Source organism: Budorcas taxicolor, chromosome 2 (genome assembly GCF_023091745.1).
Source record: "Budorcas taxicolor isolate Tak-1 chromosome 2, Takin1.1, whole genome shotgun sequence".
Lineage (NCBI taxonomy): Eukaryota > Metazoa > Chordata > Mammalia > Artiodactyla > Bovidae > Budorcas > Budorcas taxicolor.
In genome coordinates, this window is record NC_068911.1 from 8311366 (window position 1) to 8332878 (window position 21513).

A 21513-nucleotide genomic window follows, 5' to 3' on the forward strand; every position below is an offset into this window, starting at 1 on the left:
CTCGATAGAGTGGTGGTCAAGGAAGGCTGTCAGGCAAGATGGTATCTGAGCAGAAACCTGGAGGACATGAGGCAGTGTGAGGGGAAGGACATTCCAGGCACATTCAAGAGAAAATCTCAAGTGCAGAGGCCCTGGGGTGGGACTCGGGGGGGGACCTGAGCAGAGGGCAACAGGTAGAGTTGTGGGAGTCAGATGGAGGCAGGTCACGGGAGGGGTGGGTGGCCAGTGGAATTTCTCTGAGTGGAGCGGGAGTCATTGCAGGGTTCTGAGCAGGGGAGGGCCTGATCTGTCTTTCGTTTTAGAAATGATGACTGGGTTTCTGGGTGGAGAACAGGCTATGGGGGATAAGATCAATTTCCAGAGGAGGGGTGTGGAGGGAGGGCAGTGAAGAGGCTGCTGAAGTACTGCTGGTGGAGAAGAGGTTGCCTGGGTCACGGGACAGCAGCCTGGATGGTAGTGAGTGAAGGAGGAGTGGTTTTCTTGGCAAGTTTCAAGGGTAGAGCCAAGAGGATTGCGCATGACTTTTTCCTGTCCTCCAAACTTCAGTGACCCGAGGGTCACTGGAGGCTCATTAGGGACCCCACTTGAAAGTACCTGTCATCCCAGCCTCCTGCCCCAGACCCAAGAATGACTTTGGGGTTCCCTGAGACTGCTGTTTCAAGAGAGAGTGAATGGAGGGGGGCGGGGTCCCCCTCCCTCCTGCAGACACATGTCCCACCTCCCCGTTTGTCCTCACACACTGGCGCTGCCGAGAAAGGCGGCTGCACACAGTCCCAGGGAAGCGGGAGCGGGTGGGCGCTCCGATCCAGGGGTGGGGAGTTGACTCACCGGCTGCTCTCGCCCGCAGCCTCCGGGGGCTGCGATGGGACGGGAGCCATGAATGGTGCCGCCCCGGTCCCGGTCCCGGTGCCGGTCCCGGACTGGCGGCAGTTCTGCGAGCTGCACGCGCAGGCGGCCGCCGTGGACTTCGCGCACAAGTTCTGCCGCTTCCTGCGGGACAACCCAGCCTACGACACGCCCGACGCCGGCGCCTCCTTCTCCCGCCACTTCGCCGCCAACTTCCTGGACGTGTTCAGCGAGGAGGTGCGCCGCGTGCTGGTGGCCGGGCCGGCGCCGCCGCGAGGGGCGGCTGAGCCCGCGGACGCCATGGAGCCCGGGCCCGCGGGGCCCCCGGCACTCAAGGCCGCGCCCTACGGCCACTCGCGGAGCTCGGAGGACGTGTCGGCGACCGCGGCGGCCAAGGCCCGCGTCCGCAAGGGCTTCTCGCTGCGCAACATGAGCCTGTGCGTGGTGGACGGCGTGCGCGACATGTGGCACCGGCGCGCCTCCCCCGAGCCCGACGCCGCCCCGCGCGCCGCCGAGCCCCCGGCCGAGCCGCGCGACAAGTGGATGCGGCGCCTGCGGCTGTCGCGGACGCTGGCAGCCAAGGTGGAGCTGGTGGACATCCAGCGCGAGGGCGCGCTGCGCTTCATGGTGGCCGACGACGCGGCCTCGGGCCCCGGGGGCGCCGCCCAGTGGCAGAAGTGTCGCCTGCTCCTGCGCAGGGCGGTGGCGGGCGAGCGCTTCCGCCTGGAGTTCTTCGTGCCGCCCAAGGTGAGTTGCCCACCCCCTTTGCCCTGGGAGAGGGGATCGTGGAGGACCAGGCTTCCAGCACCCCTCGGTCTTAGCTGGCCGGCAGAATGGAGTATTCCGGGTCAGGAGCCTGGAGTGCCGGCCCACCGCCCCACAAGTCATCCCTCAAGCATCCTTCAAGCCTGCGAGGGGTCAGAAAGACCCTCTGGCTACAGAAGGGGTTCTTACTGTTCTGGGAGGTGGGGGGGTACTGCAGAGCCTGGCTGCCTGGACTCTGTCTTCCTCACCTGGAACCGCTGGGTGGCTGGAGCCTCCCCAGAGAGGCAGGCAAGGAGTTATTGGCACGCTAGCCTGCTGGAGGTCTGCAATCAGGCTCAGTAGACATCTGTCTGGCGGCCAGGCTCCAGCCCAGCCCCGGCCCAGATGGCTCCCTTCCGGCCCAGGTTTCAAAAGCTGTTTCTTGCCCTTAGCAGCATCTTGCTCACCTGAGTGCACCACACCCTCCCCTCCTGGGGGTCGCCATCAAAGCTCTAGGGGCAGCTTTGGGTCTCCTGGGGCAGGCGGAGGGAAGAGGGGGCAAACCTGCCTCATTTGGAAGGAGGGAATAACTAACAATAGTCCCCGCTTCCTGAGAGCCGTCATCCTCCCAGGAGCCCAGCAAGGTGGGCATCAGTGGTCCCAGGTCACAGAAGAGAAAACAGGAAAACTCAGGGAGGGGTGTGGCCAGCCCAGAGTCACAGAGCTGAGCTAATTATACCCATCACCCCGGTGGTCCTGGGAACGAAAGGAGCTGGGAGGTGGGAGCGTGTGCTGGTGCGGCAGCCCCGAGAACCGCCCAGGGGCCCCACCCACCTCTGCACCCACCCTGCCCCCAGTGCCTTTAGTCACCCTGAGCCTCGCCTCCTTCCCCACCTCCCTGTCTGTCTGTACTCCCGATCCTCCTCCTTGCCTCTCTCCCCTTGGAGGTGGATGGGGTGGGCTCCCCAAGGTCTAGGGCCCATGAGCCGTAGGAGAGGTGATTTCCTAGGGGGACACACTAGCTCTCTGAAGCGCTCTCTCCAAGTCCCAGGACCCCCCAGACTTCCCAAGGGCTTTCTGCCAGCCCAGCCCCCACCTTTAGGTCCCTGAGAGAATCACAGACTACTAAGCGCGACGCCACTGCTCGTCAGACAGGGAGACCGAGGTCCAGTGAAGGTGGGAAGCGGGATGGGACTTGCCCAGGGTCACCCACAGGGCAGGGCTTGAGCTCTTCTGCGCCTTGAGTGGCAGCCACAGCTGCCCGGCTGAAAATAGCTGCCCTCAAGGGAGGGGATGTAACAGCTGGTGCCCCCTGCGTAAGCCCCTCCTGGAGCCTATCACTCACCGCTGGCAGAGGGCAGGGTTCCTGGGGGGCCACTTTCCCAACCTCTGAGCAATCACTTTCCCAACCTCTGAGAAAGGCCAGCGGGTTCCTACCCCCTAATCTGGCCTCAGACCCTCCATTTTTCATGCAAATGTTTGCAAATTCAGGAGCGACTTCGTTGGAAGGGGGAACAGGCCTCAGGAGGGGTCAGATCCCATTTCCCAGATGAGTTTGATCTAGGATGTATGCACCCCACCGGAAGCCCCGGCTGACACTCCTCCCGCCTTTGAGTCCTGTTCACCCACCCACGGTCCAGAGCTCTTCCTCCTCTCGCCCCTGGAGGCCTAGCTGCACCCTTGGAGCTGATGGGGGCTTGGGGTCTGCAGGCTCAGGGACTGTTTCCGGGACCCTCAGAGCGCCCTTTCATATGGCCCCGTGTGTCAGACCTCCAGCCCCCTCACCCGCCCTGCAGGAAAAGTCTCCTGGACCCCAGGTCCCCTCATAGCCCTAGACCAGGCCCCAGGAAGCAATGATGCTGGCCCCCTGCCATTGGGGAACCACCAAGAAGCTGTTGTTTGATAGGCTGGAGGGTCAACCTCAATGGAGTTAGCGCAGGATGCTCTGGGGGCCCCGAGGATTAGAAGCCTAGGCTGCAGAAGTGTTGACCAGTGGACAGGGCCCCAGGACAGGCATTGCTGGAGACTCAGGCTGCATAAACCAAGGCCTGGGGTTATCAGTGGAGAAGGAAATGGCAACCCACTCCAGTATTCTTGCCTGGGAAGTCCCGTGGATGGAGGAGCCTGGCGGTCTACAGTCCATGGGGTCGCAAAGAGTCAGACTCGACTGAGCAGTTAACAGTTTCCCTTGGGGCATGAAACAGGCTGATAGCTCCAACCACGCAAGAGGGAGCAGTGAGCCGGGGCAAAGGGAGAGACAGACGGGCCTCCAATGCCAGGCGGAGGGTGCACCGCCTCTGGCAGCGGCAGCCCCGTCCGGCTCTTCTCTGTGGACCTGTCTGTTCCACCCGCTCCAGGACCGCGGGCCCCGCCCAGCTGGCTGGCATGGGGGCCTGCCGTGGTCAGCGAGCCCGCAGTCACCACGCGGAGCCCAGCCTGACGCCCGCTGGACGGCAGCCAGTGCTGCCAGGAACCCCCACCCGCCTGCCCACCCAACGTGGGGCCCTTCCCTTTCCTCCTAAGAAAGTCCCTGTCCCAGAGCTCAAGCTCTGCCAGGAATCTCAGTCTCAAGCCAGCCCCGGGGGCCTTCCGGCCAGGGCCAGGAGCTCTGGGGCAGAGTGGGGGGCAGGCACAGAGCGGCCCTCCCCGAGAGTCCTGCCAGCTCACCTCGGTCAAATCCCACACTGGCCTCTTTTCTTCCACCTGGAGACACGGCCCTGCCCGATTCCAGGAATCCCGTTCCACGTCAGGGTCTCCAACCCTGTACTGTGGTAAATCTAATCTGAAGGAGGAGACAGCATTTTTTTTTTTTAATGAACTAGAATAGAATAGAAAATGTCACACTCCATCACACACAGCCAGAGTAAATATTATCCGGTGAAACGTGTGTTTCAGAGATATTTTTACCTAGGTGTGTGTACTGGGTTACCATGTCAAATGTATTTCTTACTGTAGGTCAAGATGAAAAATGTAAAAACCACAGATCTGGTGGGTGTGCTGGGCGGAAGGGTGGCTGGGGCAGAGCTCGCACCCTCCTCAGAACTTGGAGGTGGGAGACCCATGTCCATCCTAGCTCTGTCCCTGACTTGCTGTGTGACTATGTGAGGAGGTCCCTCCAGGTCCCAGGAATGCCCTCAACTTACCCATCTGTGAAATGGGGATTGGGACACCTCCACCCCAGGGCTGCCTGGCATCCTAAGCTGGGGGCGGCTCTGACCTCTGAGTGCGGGGGAGGGGAGAGAGGACTTCAGGAGGCCTTGGGGCCACTGTCTCACCACCCTTCATCAGGCCTCCAGGCCCAAAGTCAGCATCCCCCTGTCGGCCATCATTGAGGTCCGTACCACCATGCCCCTGGAGATGCCGGAGAAGGACAACACATTCGTGCTCAAGGTGAGCCCCACCCCTGGCCCTGAAGACCCCTCGTGGGGGTGAGGGTGAAGGGCCAGCAGCAGGGTGGGGGCAGGGAATCCAAGATTTGGGGGTGGGGGTCCCAGGACCCTGCACAGATGTCAAGCTAGGATGTGAATCCTGGCCCGAGCTCCAGAGACAAGTGGCCCAGGTGTTGTCCACCATGTGGGTCTCCATTCCCATTTCCTCCTGGGCTGGGGGGAAGGACCTAAGTTTCACTTCCTCCCTCTCGCCCCTTCCCCCACTGGAGTCCCGCCACCCGCACCCACCCCACAGGCAGGAACTGGTAGCCAGCCTGCAGCGGTTATGCAAATGCCCGTCACCAGCACTGGAGTGTGGGAACCGCCTGGCCCCTCCACGGGCACAAAGGCCCTGAGGGTGGCCAGGGAGGCAACCCAGTGAGTCTGGGGGCTGCCCGTCCTTTTCCCAGGCCCGGCTTCGCCGGGGTGGCCTGCTCGGGTTGCTGAGGACACGGCTCTGGGCTGCCAGGGCTGTGGTCCCAAGCCTTGTTGGAGAATCGGAGGGTGTTTGTGAGGCCAAATCCCCAAGGAGGCCTGGTTCCACCCCTCCGAAGCTGCATGGAGGGGCGCCACCCCCCGCCGCCCCGCCTCCTCTCCAGGGGCCCAGTTGGGTTTATGTTTTTATTCGGCCCTGTTTGTTTAGTCATGAACTCCTTTATTCATTTAACAAACATTTGCCAGCCCCAGACCCTGAGTCACCCAGTCTAGGAGCTGAGGACACGGCCCCTCTCTGCCTGGCTCTCTCATCTGCTGGCCTTACTGCTGACAGCCTGGTGGCCTCTGTATCTCAGTAGGTTCAGGAGTCCTGAGGCCACAGCACCCACCTGCTGGGCCCGCTCTGGGCCTGTTTCCCCATCAGTTCAGAGCAGGGTGGAAGTCAGTTCTGAGCTCTGATGGGATGGGAATCCCACTGCTCTTTACTAAACAAGAAACTCAGAGGCCAGGCCTGTTCAGGTCCCAATGCTGCCACTGAGCGCTTGTGTGACTGAGCCAGTTAGCGGATTTCTCTGAACCTCAGTCTTCCCATCTGCACAATGGGGGAAGTGTCACCTCTCTCTCCTGGGGCTGTTGGGAATAGTTCATCAGACTGTGTGTGCCTGATCACCCTCTGGGTCAGGCTTTCTCCTCCTCACTTCCCTTCTGGAGGCTGCTTATCCCTGGGGCGTGGCCGCAGAGGCAGAATTCCAGGTGCAAAGGCAGGTGAGCCCCACCACTCAGGGCTGGGCCCGCTGGCCCCCCACAGACTGAGGGTTGTGATGCCCTTCTCCCACCCCCACCCCAGCCCTTACCCAGCACGGTCTCCTCCGGGGCTGCATCCGCAGGGCTTGAGGATGACCTCAGTCATCCCCGTGATCCCCTGCGGTGGGCCCAGGGGGGAGGGGCTGCTGCCCGAGTGGGCTGCCCTGCGCTAGGGACCCCTGTCTCCCCAGCTGCTGAGACCAGGGAGCTCCCCCCGGGAGCGGGATGAACCTCTGGACTCTCAACGCCCCCCTCCCCAGGTGGAGAATGGAGCAGAGTACATCCTGGAGACCATCGACTCCCTGCAGAAGCACTCATGGGTGGCTGACATCCAGGGCTGCGCAGACCCCGGGTGAGACCCCTGGGACGGGTAGATGGGGTAGGGGCCTAGCGGGGCTGTGCCCTGGGTGGAGCCTTCACGGGGAGCAGCTTTCTGGTGAGGGCAGGAGCTGAGCTTGAGAAATGGGCCCTTCTCAAGGCAGTCCAATCCAGGTGGGTGCTGGCCAGGACCCTCCCTGTCCCCACACCCCCCCACTCCCAGCAGGCTCTGTAGGTTCAGGGTCCCGGGGCCTGGAGGGCAGTTGAATCATCTTGTTCTCACTCCCAGGAGAGGCTGAAACCATGAGGAGATAGATGGGTAGTGATGGGGGGAGTCCCGCTAATCCAGTCCTGGGGTTCAGAGAAGCTGTACTGGTAGAGGGGCCCTTTCTCTGAGGCTTAAAGAAAGGGGGGCCTGAGCCAGGCAGAGGGGGCTGGGGGCGGAGGAGAGCAGTGGAGGAGCGCGAGGGCCTGGGACTCGCGGTGAATGTCAGCGCCCTCGGCTGGCTGGAGTTAGAGCTAATGAGGCCGGGCCTTCAGCGACAACCGGGAAAGCGGGTAGGTCTGGGCAGCGGGGAGCCATGGCTAGTAATAAACCGGAGGGGGGGGGGTGGTTAGAAGGACAGCAGAGAGGCCGGCTGCGCCAACCGGGAGAGGTTCCGCAGCCCAGGACTGGGAGGGGCGGGCAGGGCTCCTCTGGCTAATGGGGTGAGCCAAGCCCGGGGGGAGGGGCTGCTGCTTTCTAATTAACAGCTTCATTTAAGGAAGCACAATTAAAGTCCTGAGAGCCTCCCAGGCGCCCCTCCATCCCCGAAGTGGTTCTAATCCCTCCCCTACCACCCTTCCAGCCATCTGCTCCGCACACTCTTTGCCTCGCCCCCGTGAAGGTGAACCTCACTTTGCGGGTGTTTCAGAGCCGCCCCAGATGGGGACACAAAGGGCCGGGGGAGGGGAGGGGCCGGCACGGCCCCACCCACCCCAGGCCCCGCCCCTAGAGGAGGTCCTCTGTGGGATCCTCAGAGGAGGCCAGCCCCTCTTGGGGGTTAGCGGGTAGGGGTCGTGTGACCTCAGGGATGGCTGCACGCACTTGGAGACCTGTCCATATGGCCCGGTCACTCACGTGGTGGCCACTGAGCAAGCTGAGGGTGTGATCGCAGGAACACGGAGGCAGAGGGACCCAGGCGAGCCAGACAGCAGATGCTGGCCGCGGGACAGTCAGCCTCTGCCTGGCTCTGTGAGCAGGCCCCGGTCGGGGTCCGAGTTCCACGGCCGGACACGGTTGGGCTTTCTTGCCTTCGCAGGGACAGCGAGGAAGACGCGGAGCCGTCCTGTGCCCGGGGAGGCTGTCTGGCCAGCCGCGTGGCCTCCTGCAGCTGTGAGCTCCTGACGGAGGGTAGGTGGGCACAGAGCTGGCTGGAGCAGTGGAAGGCAGGGCTGGAGACTGAGGTCGCTCCAGGGTGGCCAGACAGACATGCATGTTTCCCACCTGCCGCTTCTCCAGCAGTGGACCTGCCCCGGCCCCCAGAGACAACGGCAGCCGTGGTGACAGCCCCACACAGCCGCGCTCGAGAGGCCGTTGGCGAATCCCTGGTCCACGTCCCGCTGGAGACCTTCCTGGAGACCCTGGAGTTCCCAGGCGGCAGCGGCAGCAACGACACAGGTGCAGTGGGGCCCTCCCTCTTCCTGCCCCCCTTCCGGGGCCCCCGCCCAGCCCACAGACACCCACAGTCCCCTCCCAAGCCCTTCCTGAGCCTCCGAAGCTGTGACCTTTCATCCCCCTGGGTCCTTTGCACAGCAACTCGGTAGTTTTGGCTTTTCCAGGCCCGACTGGGAGCCTGACCCCTCCCATGGGCCCCGGTTTCTAGAAAATGCTCACGGAAAGGGGTACCAAGGGTCAGAACCAGAGGTATGGGGACAAAGACACTTGATTTGTTCCCAAGTTTGTTGCTGACTTAAGAGAGTGACTCCAGGAAATTAAGCAACCCCACCAATTTTTTCCAGAGAAAACTGCTCAGTGATTGTGAAATAAGCATCTTCTGATGTTATACATACAAGCAGATAGCCTGAAGTCTGCACCAGCTGGGGCTATTGAGGACTTTCGTTGCTGGTTCATGAAGTGCAAAGACGTTTAACATTTCTTGAGTGAGAGCAGAAACCATTGGCCCATCGCTATTAATGAGACAAGAGGCTCCCGTTCCCTCATTTGATACATTCTCATCATTAAGCTATTTGCTAAACCAGACTTTTCAGTTTAAATCTACCCTCTCTTAGGCTATCATTTTCTCCTCTCTGTGCCTTGGTTTACCTCATACATTTAGTGGGCCAGGTCCGCTCCCTGCCTCGTTCTCAGTTATTCAAAGAGCATCTTACCTGCAAAAACCCAACAAGCTGATCAAGATGACCCATCCCTGTTCCCCTTCCTGTGGCCCCTCCGTCCCCACGCCCCTCACTCTGCCCCCCTCTGCAGCAGAGGAGGCAGCAGAGCCAGAGGCCCAGGCTGAGGCTGAGCTGGAGCTCTCCGACTACCCCTGGTTCCACGGGACGCTGTCGCGGGTCAAGGCGGCTCAGCTGGTGCTGGCGGGCGGGCCCCGGAACCATGGCCTCTTCGTGATCCGCCAGAGTGAGACCCGGCCCGGGGAGTATGTGCTGACCTTCAACTTCCAGGGCAAGGCCAAGGCAAGTTGGTAAAGGGGTGCTGGGGGGGCACAGACAGGGGAAGCCTCCAGCCGGGGGTTGGCGGTGGGGGTGGGGGCGGCCCCGAGGCTGCATCCCTGCCGGGCAGTAGGCTCCGTGGGTGTGGGGGCGGCATGGCTTCCCACGGGCCAGGCCTGCTCCTGCCTGTGCTCTGAGCACCCGCCTCCCTCTTGCATCTCCCTGAGGGGCTGCAGGCTGCCCCAGCCATGGTGTCTCCACAAGCTGATGGGGTCCTGCCTGTGGCTGAACCCACAGGAGGCTGGGCCCTTCTGAGGGTCTGGTTTTGACCCTGTGCATTGGGGATCACGTAGTACTGGGGCTTCTGAGGGTCTCCACGTGGAGCCACCTGGGTACAGAGGCTGGGGTCAACCAGTGCCCCCCCCCACCCCACATAGCCCCTCTTCTTCTCTGCTCAGTGCAGTTCACCAGCCCTCCTGGGCGCCGATCCGGGCCAGGCCTGTGCTCAGACCAGGCTGGGGGGTGTGGGAGGGAACCACACAGTGGGCCCCAGAGAACCAGGAAGGAGGAGCTGGGCAAGAGGGCTTTGCGGGGCAGAGGGAACTGGGAGACTCCTGACCCCACCAGCCCGAGTAGGAAAGGACCTTGGCGGTGGATGGGGAATCCTTGAAGTGAAGACAAGTGAAAGAGTGGCTCAGACAGGGTGGGGCCAAGCCCAGATGCCGGGCTCTCGAGGAAGGGCCCTGTGTGCTAATAATACCTAAGGTGCAAAGCAAGACAGGACAGAAAGTCCAGTGACTGTTGGGGGGCGGGGATGGTTAGAGTGGGCAGGAACCTCAACCCCCTCTCCTCAAGTTTCCGATAAGGAAATAGACCCAGCCCTGGCTCCTCCCAGGACACGGGTTCCCGTCAGTCCCCGCCAGAGGAGGGGGCAGCCCAGGACTCCCGCTCCGGGCCTGCACTGGGCCAACATCCCAAGTCTGGGCTGGCCCTGCCCCCCCACCCCTGGCTCCCTGGGCAGCGTTGGCCCCACCGTGGAACACTTCCTTCCCTGCCAGGGCTTCTCTCTCCTGTTCGTAGGTGCCCAAGCTAGCTCCCCATCGCAGGCACACCCTGAAACCCTCCCGTCACCCTCCTTCTTGCCACACACACCCCAGGGACAGCCACTCTTCCCTGTGTGGGATACATATGGAGCAAAAAGGACTGAAGTCAGGGCCCTGTGGCTCACCCACCACTCAAGACCACGGGCCTCATCTCCTGGCCTCTCCCTGCAGTGCCTGGCCCAGGTGGGCCCAGTTCTCCAGGGTCTTCCCATTCGCTGGACAGCTTGGATGAGTGGCACCTGTGGCCACGCCCCCCCAAATCAGTCTGGGGTTGCTTCCAGGCTGGACCTTAGCTGGGCAGGGCCGGCCAGCAGACCCCTAGCTGGGCTGGGAGAGTCACCCCAACATGAGTTCTCTTCTTAGCTCTATGCCAGTGGCTGTGGGTGAGTCCCTCCCGCCCTGTGCCTCAGTTTCCCCATCTCTAACACGGAATCTCTGGGCTTCCTTGATGGCTCCGACAGTAAAGAATCCACCTGTAATGCAGGAGACCCAGGTTCCATTGCTAGGTCGGGAAGATCCTCTGGAGAAGGGAATGGCTACCCTACTCGAGCATTTTGCCTGGAGAATCCCGTGGACAGAGAAGCCTCCCAGCTACAACCCATGGGGTCACAAAGAGTCAGACACAACTGAGCAATTAATACAAACAAAACACGGCATCTCTACCTTCTAGGGCCTGATTCTGGTGCTCTCGGGATAGGGACGAATGCATTCCCCTTCCAGCCCTCGCCCGGCTCCGTGGCCCTCATGCCCATCCCCGCCACCGGCATGACCCTCCCCATCCCGAGACGGGGCTCCCGGGTGAGAGGCCCTCGCTCTGACACCGCCCCATATGGCCCCTGTGAGACCTGGCCCTCCCCCTGACCTTCAAAGGCACTTGCCAATCAGGGAGCGGGTCCAGGACACCCCTCCCTCCCCCCCACTGACCACGCCCATCTCTGCCCACAGCACCTGCGCCTGTCCTTGAACGGCCACGGGCAGTGCCACGTGCAGCACCTGTGGTTCCAGTCTGTGCTCGACATGCTCCGCCACTTCCACACCCACCCCATCCCGCTGGAGTCCGGGGGCTCTGCCGACATCACCCTACGCAGTTATGTGCGGGCCCAGGGCCCCCCACCCGGTAAGACGCCCCTAACCCGGCTGGGCAGTGGGGGAGGGCGTCACCCTGCTGGCCCCCGGGGGATGAGCACCAACCAGGTCTGTTACCTGTTGTAAACCACCTGGACCAGCCGGATGGGCGGGAATTAGCCCCAGCCGATCCGTGTCCTGAGTAAATTCCTGGCGGGCGGAAGGGGGCGCCCGCGGGCATCCCGGAAGTGGGTGGAGTCCCTTAGATTCCCGCACGGGTGGGGCTGAGCGCCGAGCTGGTAAGGAAGGCAGCCTGGGATGGGTGAGGGAAGGTGCGGGGCACGCGGGTTGCGCGTTGGTATATCCGCCACACCTACGAAAAATGGAAAGTGTCAGTCGTGTCCGACGCTTTGTGACCCCGTGGACTGAAGCCTCCAGGCTCCTCTGTCCATGGGATACTCCAGGCGAGAATACTGGAGTGGGGTTGCCATGCCCTCCTCTAGGGGATCCTCCCGACCCAGGGATCGAACCCGTGTCTCCTGCATTTGCAGGCAGGTTCTTTATCGTCTGAGCCACAGCCGCCTATCCCCAGGACTTTCTCTAGGAGGTGGGCTGGAACTAGGGGCGCGGGATTTGGGGTCTGAGCGTCCCTGTGTGATGCTAGGTCACCCGTTCCTGGGGCGCTGGCCCCTGCCTGCACACTGCTGGGGGGTGGGGGCGGCCCTGACGCCCGTGGTCTCCCTTTGCAGACCCGGGACCCTCGCCCAGTGCCGCGCCCCCGCCGCCCGCCTGCTGGAGCGAGCCGGCCGGCCAGCACTACTTCTCCAGCCTCGCCGCGGCTGCCTGCCCCCCCGCCTCGCCCTCGGAGGCCGGCGGCGCCTCGTCCTCGTCCGCCTCGTCGTCTTCGGCCGCGTCGGTGCCCGGCGCCCCTCGCCCCCCCGCCGAGGGCCCGCTGAGCGCCCGCAGCCGCAGCAACAGCGCCGAGCGCCTGCTGGAGGCGGCGGGCGGGGGAGCTGAAGAGGCCCCCGAGGCCGGGCCAGGCGAGGGCGCCCGGGGCCACACTCGCGCCGTGGAGAACCAGTACTCCTTCTACTAGGCGGGCGCGCCGGCGCCAAGGCCCTGGGGCCACCGGACCCGCCCCCGGCCGCGGGCGTCCAAAGCCGGACCCTGCCGGCCCCCCGCCCCGCCCGGCGCCGGGTGGGAAAAGCGAAGCTCTTCAGTGAAGACATAATGTTATTAAAGAGCCTGTTTTAGGGACTGCACCTGGCTTTCCTGTCGTCCTTGCCCGGGCCCCCCGCTCCTCCCAGGCCTGGCGGGGAGGAGGGGGGCGCCGCACACCGGCTCCCTGGGGAGCGTCCGCCACCCAGCTGTGTCTCTGGGGTCCCAGCCTCCCCATTGGGCAAGTGAGGCCAGGAGACAAGCGGTGGCAGTACCTGAAAGGAGGTGCAGAAATAAAGCGCTGGGCCCAAGAGGCCCACAAGGATTGGGGAATGAGCTTTGGCAGAGCTGGGCCAGAGGTGGAGTTGAGCTTTGGGGGTAAGAATGGGAGGTGGGGAGGGCAGAGGGAAGATGAGGAGTGACACAGTGGGGCCGGGTGAGAGCGGGGCCCTGGAGAGGAGGTCCTGGCAGTGTGGACCGGCATCCTCCGCACTATCCCATGGGGGGACTGGGCAGTTCGAGAGGCTGGGTTTCTCACCTTTGATCTAGATTCAAACTTGCAGCTGGCCCAGAGAGCCTCTGATCCCCCTCTCCCGGGCTGGCGGAGGTCCAGCTGTGGCTCCCACCTGGAGACCCGGCCAGCTCCAGGTCCCAGCCCCCCACCCTTGGGCAGTGGTCCTCCTGAGAAGGATCTTGTTCCTGCTGAGCCAAAGCCCCCACCCCCTCCCCCCGTACTAACTCAGCCTCCCCACCTGGGGCCGCAGACCCGTGGTCCCTCTGCCCAGGAGCGCTCCTGCAGGGCCTGCATCCTATGCATCTCAGAGCCCCAGACAGTTCATTCTCCTGGGACTGCCCCTGCAAGCCCTCCCCCAGGGGAGGCCTGGGGGGCACCCAGAGCTTTGCTGCCTGAGTTACCCAGTCCCGACTCCCACGATGACCAGGAAGTGACCCAGCTTCACTCCTGCTGCCACCACGGTGAGGGAGTACCAAGCTGGTGCTCAGAACAGCCTGTAACTCAGCTTCTGGCACCCCCATCCTTGTGGCTGGACCCCCTCTGTGCTTTTGCCCTGGGCTCTGGTGAGTTGGGGTCTACACCAGGCCAAGTGCAAGCCCCCTCCCACAGAGCCAGGGTTTGGGGTGAGGCTCAGGCTGGGCAGAGGATAGGGGGCTGGTGAGAGCTCTGTCTGGCTGCCATCTGCCTCTCCATCAGCTGAGGTCTCCCCCCTGGCAAAACGGGCGAGCCCCAGACATCACCCCCAAGCCTGAGGCTTCATCCTTGCTGCCTCAGTGGAAGGGTTCGGAAGGGGCCTCATGGGTGGAATGGAGACTTGAATGTGTGGTCTGCTGTTCTTCACCCATCTATCCCTCCTTCCTGAAACAGTCTACCAGCTGAGAGCGCAAAGCAGGAATCTGGGCCGAGGAGTAAGCAAAAGGCACCAAAAGCTGAAATGGGAGCCCAGAGCATGAAACGGGGAAAGGGTCTGTGCCCACTCAGTATGGATGACGGGCACTGTTCCTAAGGTGTCCCCAAGGTTACAGTGGATTCAGGGGAGAATGGTGGAAAGGTGACAACCATCACCCAGGGCCCTCCAAGGGGTGTGGTATGGAGGCCTGGCAGCAAGAGATCAAGAGAAAAGAGGGGCACTCTCCACAGTGTGACCTCCAGGGTGAGACCTTCAGGCCTGTCACTCAAAGTGGTCCTTCCAGAAAGCCCAGACTCAGTGGGACGCGGGGGAAACCATAGCAGTTGCACCGATGGTTGCGAGAGCCTTAAGATTTTGCTCCTCAGCAAGCATTTCAGATGCCTGCCTGGTGCCTGGCCAGGCCCGCAGGTGCCTGGGGTAGCTGGGTGGGCAGCCAGACAGATGAGCTATGCCCATGAGTGGGAGGACCCGGTGATAGGGGGCTGGGGGCAGGGAGCGGGAGAATGAGACCAGCTGGGTTGAGAGGGCCTTGAGTGCCAGGCCAGAAATGGAGGGTTTTCGGGGACCAGGACCAGTCTGAAATGGGAGTGGAGATGGTCAGTTTTAGACCCATCAGCCTGGGGCCTAAGGATGAGGGGAGCATGGGTCTAAGTGAAAGTGTTAGTTGCTAAATTGTGTCCGACTCTTTGTGACCCAATGGACTATAGCCCGCCAGGCTCCTCTGTCCATGAGATTTCCCAGGGAAGAATGCTGGAGTGGGTTGCCATTCCTGTTCTCCGGGGGAATCTTCCCAGCCCAGGAATCGAACCCGGCTCTCGCACATTGCAGGTCGATTCTTTACATCTGAGCTACCAGGGAAGCCCCAAGGATGGGTTGGAAGGGGATAAAATAGGCCAGGGAGGTTGCAGTGATGAACTGGGCCAGGACAGGGAGAAGACCAGAGATGGAGGAAGGACCATCCATAGACTGATGGGGGGCGGGGAGGATGGGGGGCAGGGGATTGCCTGGCTTGAGGCTTCGAAGATAGTACAGCCCCTGCTGGACCCACCTGGATTTCTCCACCTGGAAGGGGCTATGGAGAACGTGAGACCCCACCCCATGGCTAAAGAGAGGGAAGAGACATCTTGCTGTCTTCACCAAGAGGCTCCGAAGGACAGTCAGTCTCTCCAGCCCAGGACCACATCATCCAGGCCTTTGCTGTCCATCCCCCAGCTCTCCTTCAGGTAAGAGGTGGGGCTCAACACGCCCCTCTCCATGAGCCCCAGCAGGGTGACTTGGTGTACCTGCAAGTCTTCGGGATGGAGCACTGAGAGCCGTGGACAGGCAAGCCGCTGCCATGTATATGCTCTCCTTGGAGGGGGCCCTCGACCCAGAGGCAGATCCACACTGAGGCTAGATCAGGACGTGTGCACTTGACCGAGGGTGACCGGGTCTCAGAGGGCTCCAGGGTAAACCAAGGGTGCAAGGTCTCCCTGGGAGGGCACCCAGGTCCGACCACATGGGGTGGGTTTTCCCATCCTTAGCCACCCACCAGCCAGGCCAAGAAGCAAGAAATCCTGTGTCCTGTCTCCAGACGTGAGGCTGAACCTGCTCCAAGGAGGTCACTGTCAGAACTGCGGTATGTGAGCTGGAGGAGGGCGAGGTCCACACCTGTGCCCCCATCAAAATAGAAAGCCTGGTGTTTCATGGCTCGGAAGGTATCAATGTCCTTAAGAAATGAAACTGGTATACCAATGATGGTTCAAATCGTTTGTTTGTTTGTTTGTTTCTAGTGGGCACTGCTAACTCAGCCAAGTATAAGCCCTTTTGGGGTAGAAGAAGGAAAATTCCTGGCATCTATAAGGGTTCTTAAAAAAAAAAAATCTTTACTTATTTGGTTGTGCTGGATCTTGGATGTGTAGCTGGGATCTCTAGCTTCATCACAACATGTGGGTTCTTTAGTTGCCGACCAGCAACACTCAGTTGCCTCATGTGGGATCTAGTTCCCCAACCAGGGATTGACCCCAGACCTCCTGCTTTGGGAACACAGAGCCCCCAGCCACTGGACTACTAGGGAAGTCCTCTAGAAAGGTTCTTATCTGCCTAATATTAAGAGATAGCCAAGTAGTACACATTGCAACATTGTAAATGCTGAGTAATGAATCTCAATCCTTCACCCAAAACCCTTTAAAAAGATGCATCTGGCCTCAACGGCCATCCTGCAAGGAGGAAGTTTTCTGCAGCGCCCCCCAAAGACCAGGGGTTCTTAATCTCTTTTTTGTGCCTCAGATCTCTTGGCAGTCCGGTGAAGGGTAGGGACCCCTGCACAGGTTCAAAACATTTTTTAAAACTCTAAAGTAAAACATGTCATCTTGCAAAGAAAACCAACTATACTGAAATCCAGTTGAAATATTAAATGTAATCAAAAAGTAATCAAAAAAATTTTTTAACTCGTGATGTGTATTACATGTGTTTTGCTTATTAACACTTTAAATAGCAAGCTCTAGCAGTGCCTCTGTGGACTAAGGTAATTTCAAAGTAGTCTGAGTGTAAACGATATTTTAAGGTTTCTGCAACAACCAAGATGTGATGAAAAGATCACTGGTTTCTACAGGTGGCAAAGTGTCAGGTGCTGTTACTATTGCTGTGATTTCTCCTTAAATGAAGGAAATGTCGGGTTTTTTTTTAAAGATTTATTATTTATGACAGCACTGGGTCTTCATTGATGCCCGCGGGCCTTGTCCAGTTGCAGCGAATGAGGGCCTGCTCTCTAGCTGCAGTGCGAGGGCTTGTCGTTGCGGTGGCATCTCTTGTGGAACACAGGCCCTCAGATGTGCGGACTTCAATAGTGGCACACGGGCTTAGCTGTTTAGATTCAAACGGCTTAGCTTAGATGTGCCATCAAACCTGTCCCCCTTGCATTGGCAGGCAGATCCTTTACCACTGAGCCACCAGGGAAGCCTGGAGATGTAGTTTTTAGTGAGAGGTTAATTAAAGCAAAGATATCATTTCATTCCCACTGAAGTTCATGGACTCAGTGTATGGTTTATCCACAAACCATCCCAGGACGTCAGGTGAACAGCGGTGCTCTAAAGAGTAAGGACAAATGGCCTTTTTTGAAACAGAATGTTCAGAAAGAGCAGAGAAACAATGGTGTGATGAGGAATCAGATACCCACCATCCAAAACGACCTCAGCTGGTGCCTGATCTGATGACTGACATTGTAGCAAAAATTAACCTCCTGGTTTCTACTTTAACATGAATGCAGAATCCTGATGGTAGGAAGGGAACTGGCCAAGGAGCCAGGTCTTAGAGGGGAGAGGAGGCTTGTGTGGTTCTGGATAAATGATCTCTCACTGACCTTATTCTCTTTGTTTGGCGCTGGATGCAGAAAGCTCATTAGAGGTTTTATGCTCATGTCGATGTTTGCATTATGAGTTTCAACTTGGAGCTGTTTAAGTTGGACACATATTTGGAAACTAATCGAGATGACAATGTGGTGCCCAGAAGCTTTAAAGAACACCATCAAATTCACAGAGACAAAAAGTAGAAGAGAAGTTAGCTGGGGCTAGGGGAAAGGGGAGCGGAAAGTTGCTTAATGGTCCAGAATCTCTGTGTGGGGTTTTGGAAGTTGCTATGATGATGGTTGCACAATGATGTGAGTGTGATTAATGCCCCTGAATTGTATGCTTAAAACTCTCAAGTGGCGCTTTGGCAGCATATACAGTAAAACTGCAACAATACAGAGATTATTGTTCTCTGAGCAAGGATGACATGCAAATTTGTGAAGCTCTCTCTTTTGTAGTAGATGGTTGGAAGCATCTCTTTATATATTCCAGTTAATAAGTAAGAAAAAAAGGAGACATAATTTGAATATTATTTTGAAACTCCCAGCAATTAAACAAATGTAGGCATTAGGCTTCAACAACTGCTAACATAAAAAAAAAAAAAAGAAAGCAATAGTCAGACACTGATCTTATGTCTAGAAGGGGATGCAGCTCCCCTGTCTAAAGAGTTGAAGCATTCTAACTTCACGGTGACAATAGTGACAATCTGTGTATTGTTTTCACTTTGCCCTAATAAGGAGAACAGTTTATTTTCATCATGTACTCACAAAAAGGGTTACTTTTTCCAATCTATAAAGGATGGTGTCGTATACATTTTTAAGTAGCAACTTTTATGAGAAATATATATATGTAGTCACAATAAAGATAAACAAAATGAAGATAAGCTGTTTTAAAATGAGCAGAGCATCAGTGAAACATGGAATGATTTCAAACAGTTATATACGTGTAATTGGAGTCCCTAGAGGAGAGGAGGGAGAAGGCAGTGGCACCCCACTCCAGTACTCTTGCCTGGAAAATCCCATGGATGGAGGAGCCTGGTAGGCTGCAATCCATGGGATCGCGAAGAGTCGGACACGACTGAGCGATTTCACTTTGACTTTTCACTTTCATGCATTGGAGAAGGAAATGGCAACCCACTCCAGTGTTTTTGCCTGGAGAATCCCAGGGACGGGGGAGCCTGGTGGGCTGCCGTCTATGGGGTCGCACAGAGTCGGACACGACTGAAGCGACTTAGCAGCAGCAGCAGCAGCAGCAGAGGAGGGGAGAGGGAGAGATAAGAGGACCCCCAAAATTGAGGAAATCATGGCTAAAATTTTTCAAAATTTGATGCAAACTGTAAACCTACAGATTCAAGAAACTCAACAAAACCCTAAGTGCAAGAAACATTAAGAAAATTATATCAAGACATATCATATGCAAATTGCTTAAAGTCAGGGATAAGGAGAAAATCTTAAAAGCAGAGAAAAGAGACATATTACCTGTTTTTCCTTGGACAATAGTGTTCTCCTTGGAAATAATGCAAGCAAAATGACAGTAGATTACCATCTTTAAAACTGTCAACCTAGAATTCTATACCCAGCAAGAATATTTTGCAAAAAATGAAGGGAAAATGTAGAGAAAATTGATGGAATTAAAAAGTCAGTTCTTTGAAAAGATCAACAAATTTGGCAAACCTTTAACCAGACTGGCAAAGGAAACGAAAAAAAAAACTAAAATTAGAAATAAAAGTGGAGACGTTACTATTGACTTTATTGTGAAAAATTTTGTAAGAGAATATTATGAACAATTACGTGGCTGTTTACTCAGTTGTGTCCAACCCTGTGACCCCGTGGACTGTAGCCCACCTGACACCTCTGTCCATCGAATTGTCCAAGAATTCTGGAGTGGGTTGCCATTTCCTTCTCCAGGGGATCTTCCCAACCCAGGGACCAACCCAAGTCTTTTGTGTCTCCTGCATCGGCAGGTGGATTCTTTACCACTGTTGCCACCTGGGAAGCCCATGGACAACTATGTGGCAAGAAACTAAATAATCCAAGAGAAATGGACAAATTTATTGAAATACACAAATTGCCTCAAGTGACACAAGACAAAACAGAAATATTCAGCAGGCCTGTAACTAATGAAGAGATTGCATCAGTAATCAAAAACCCCTCAACTAAGGAAAGTCCAAAACCAGATAGCTTCAATGATGAATTCTACCAAACATTCAAAGAAGAATTAACATGAATAATACTCCAACTCTTCAAAGGAAGTAAAGATTCAGAAAGCATATGAGGTGCCTAGAACAGGCAAATGCAGAGAGGCAGAGAGTGGGACACCAGGCCCTGGGAGTGGAAAGAATGGGAAGCTGTTGTTTAACCAGGACAGAGATAGGATAAAAGTAAAAGGAAAGAAAATGATATGCTATGCTGTCACTAATCAAAAGGTAACTGAAGTGGCGATATTAATATCATATAAAATAGGCTTTAGAGTAAAGAATATTTACCAAGGACCACGAAAATCATTTCGTAATCATAAATGGGTCAGTTAATCAAGAGGGCATAACAATCCTAAACAATTATGTATACTAACAATAGAGATTCAAAATACCTAAAACAAAAACTAGGAGAAGTACAAGGAGAAATGGGTATTCATAAACTGTAGTCAGAGATTTCAGTACTACTCAATAGTTGATAGAAAAATAGGCAGAAAAGCAACAGGAATAGCAAGACTTAAAAACACCATCAGCTGACTTGACCTCATGGACGCGTGTCGAATATTCCACTCAACAACAAAAGAAGACGAAGTCTCTCAAGTGCACAGTGGCCATTTACCAAGATAGATCATAATCTGGCCCGTGAAGCAAGTCCCAATAAAATCGAGAGGATTCAAGGCATATACACGGACCACATGGAGTTAAATAAGAAATCAGTAACAGAAAGCTCCTTGGAGAATCCCCACATGTTTGGAAGTTAAATCACACACTCCTAAATACATCAAAGGGTAAGTCAAAAAGGAAATTAGAGAGTGTTTTTTCTTTATAATTATTTAGTTAGCTGTTTGGGGCTGTGCTGGGTCTTTGTTGCTGGGTCTGTCTCTAGTTGCATTGAGCAGGGGCTACTCTTGATTGCGGTGTGCGGGCTTCTCCTGTGGTGGCCCCTCCCGTGGAGCGCGGGCTCTAGGGTGCTCGGGCTTCAGTAGCTCTGGCTCACAGGCTCTAGAGCGCAGGCTCAGTAGTTGTGTGGCTCAGGCTTAGGTGCCCCGAGGCAGGTGGGATCTTCCCAGACCAGGGATCTACCGGGTGTCCCCAGCACTGCAAGGCTAATCTTAACCACTGAACTCCCAGGGAAGCCCTAGAGAGTGTTTCCAACTGAATGAAAATGAAAGCACAACATTAGAAGGTGTGGGATGCTGCTCTAACAGTATCCCAGGAGACATTTACAGCACTAAATGTCTATCTTTAGAAAAGAAGAGAGGTCTGAAATCAACGATCTCAGCTTCAATTTTTTTTTTCAGCTTCAGTTTTAAGAAACCAGGAAAAGCACAGCAAATTAAATCTAAAGCAAACAGGAAAAAAAAATAGAAATAATAAAGATCAAAGAGGAAATCAATACAGAAAAATCAATGAAACCAAAAGCTGGTTCTTTGGAAAGATTAATAAATGTTCATTGGCTGATTCTGTGTCTCCTGAATCCACGCCCCTATTTTGAGCACGTGGAAGAGTTGAGAGGAGGGAAAAGGAGAAAAGGAGCTACAGGTGTGCTGAGTTCCTTCCAAGGAGGCACGTTGGGGCATGGTGCTTTCCACTTGGCCCCTTGCAGCTGAGAAAGGGTGACTGGTTCTCCACCTCAGGTCTGGAAACGTCTTTTAAGCTGTCTGCGACCTCCGGACAGAGGAGTCGGCATGTCTGGAGTTTCTTTAGATCACGTGGCAGGAGATGCCTCAGAAAGACTCAATATTTGGTCCTCTGAAGCATACAAGCAAGTGCCCGCAGGAGGAGCCCTCTCTAGACTTTGGCCAGGCTGAGAGAACGCTGAGGCATCCAGCTAGGTAGGAACCGCCTCGTCACCTTCCCTCCTCTGTCTCTCGGCCCCCACCAGGATCAAGACAGTAACTAGAAAGCAAGAGGACAGAATCCACCCACAATCGCCTCCCTGGACTCAAGGCTCTCTCCTGCCTCCAGCCTTAGCTGGGGAAAGAAGAGAAGTCTTAACCCTGAAAGGGAAATATT

General features: G+C 56.9%; 1 protein-coding gene and 1 pseudogene across 1 annotated transcript; both read left to right on the forward strand.

The window, feature by feature from the left end:
* Window positions 1–464: 464 nt before the first annotated feature.
* On the forward strand, window positions 465–12412 carry SH2B2 (SH2B adaptor protein 2). Its single transcript, XM_052635684.1, is given in 9 exon segments — window positions 465–746; window positions 748–1593; window positions 4879–4980; window positions 6518–6609; window positions 7877–7968; window positions 8077–8235; window positions 9043–9251; window positions 11276–11447; window positions 12060–12412. Coding segments are annotated over 9 exon segments (2100 nt in total). The 5' UTR covers window positions 465–671.
* Window positions 12413–17662: 5250 nt separating this feature from the next.
* On the forward strand, window positions 17663–17760 carry LOC128044023 (uncharacterized; annotated as a pseudogene).
* Window positions 17761–21513: the final 3753 nt, after the last annotated feature.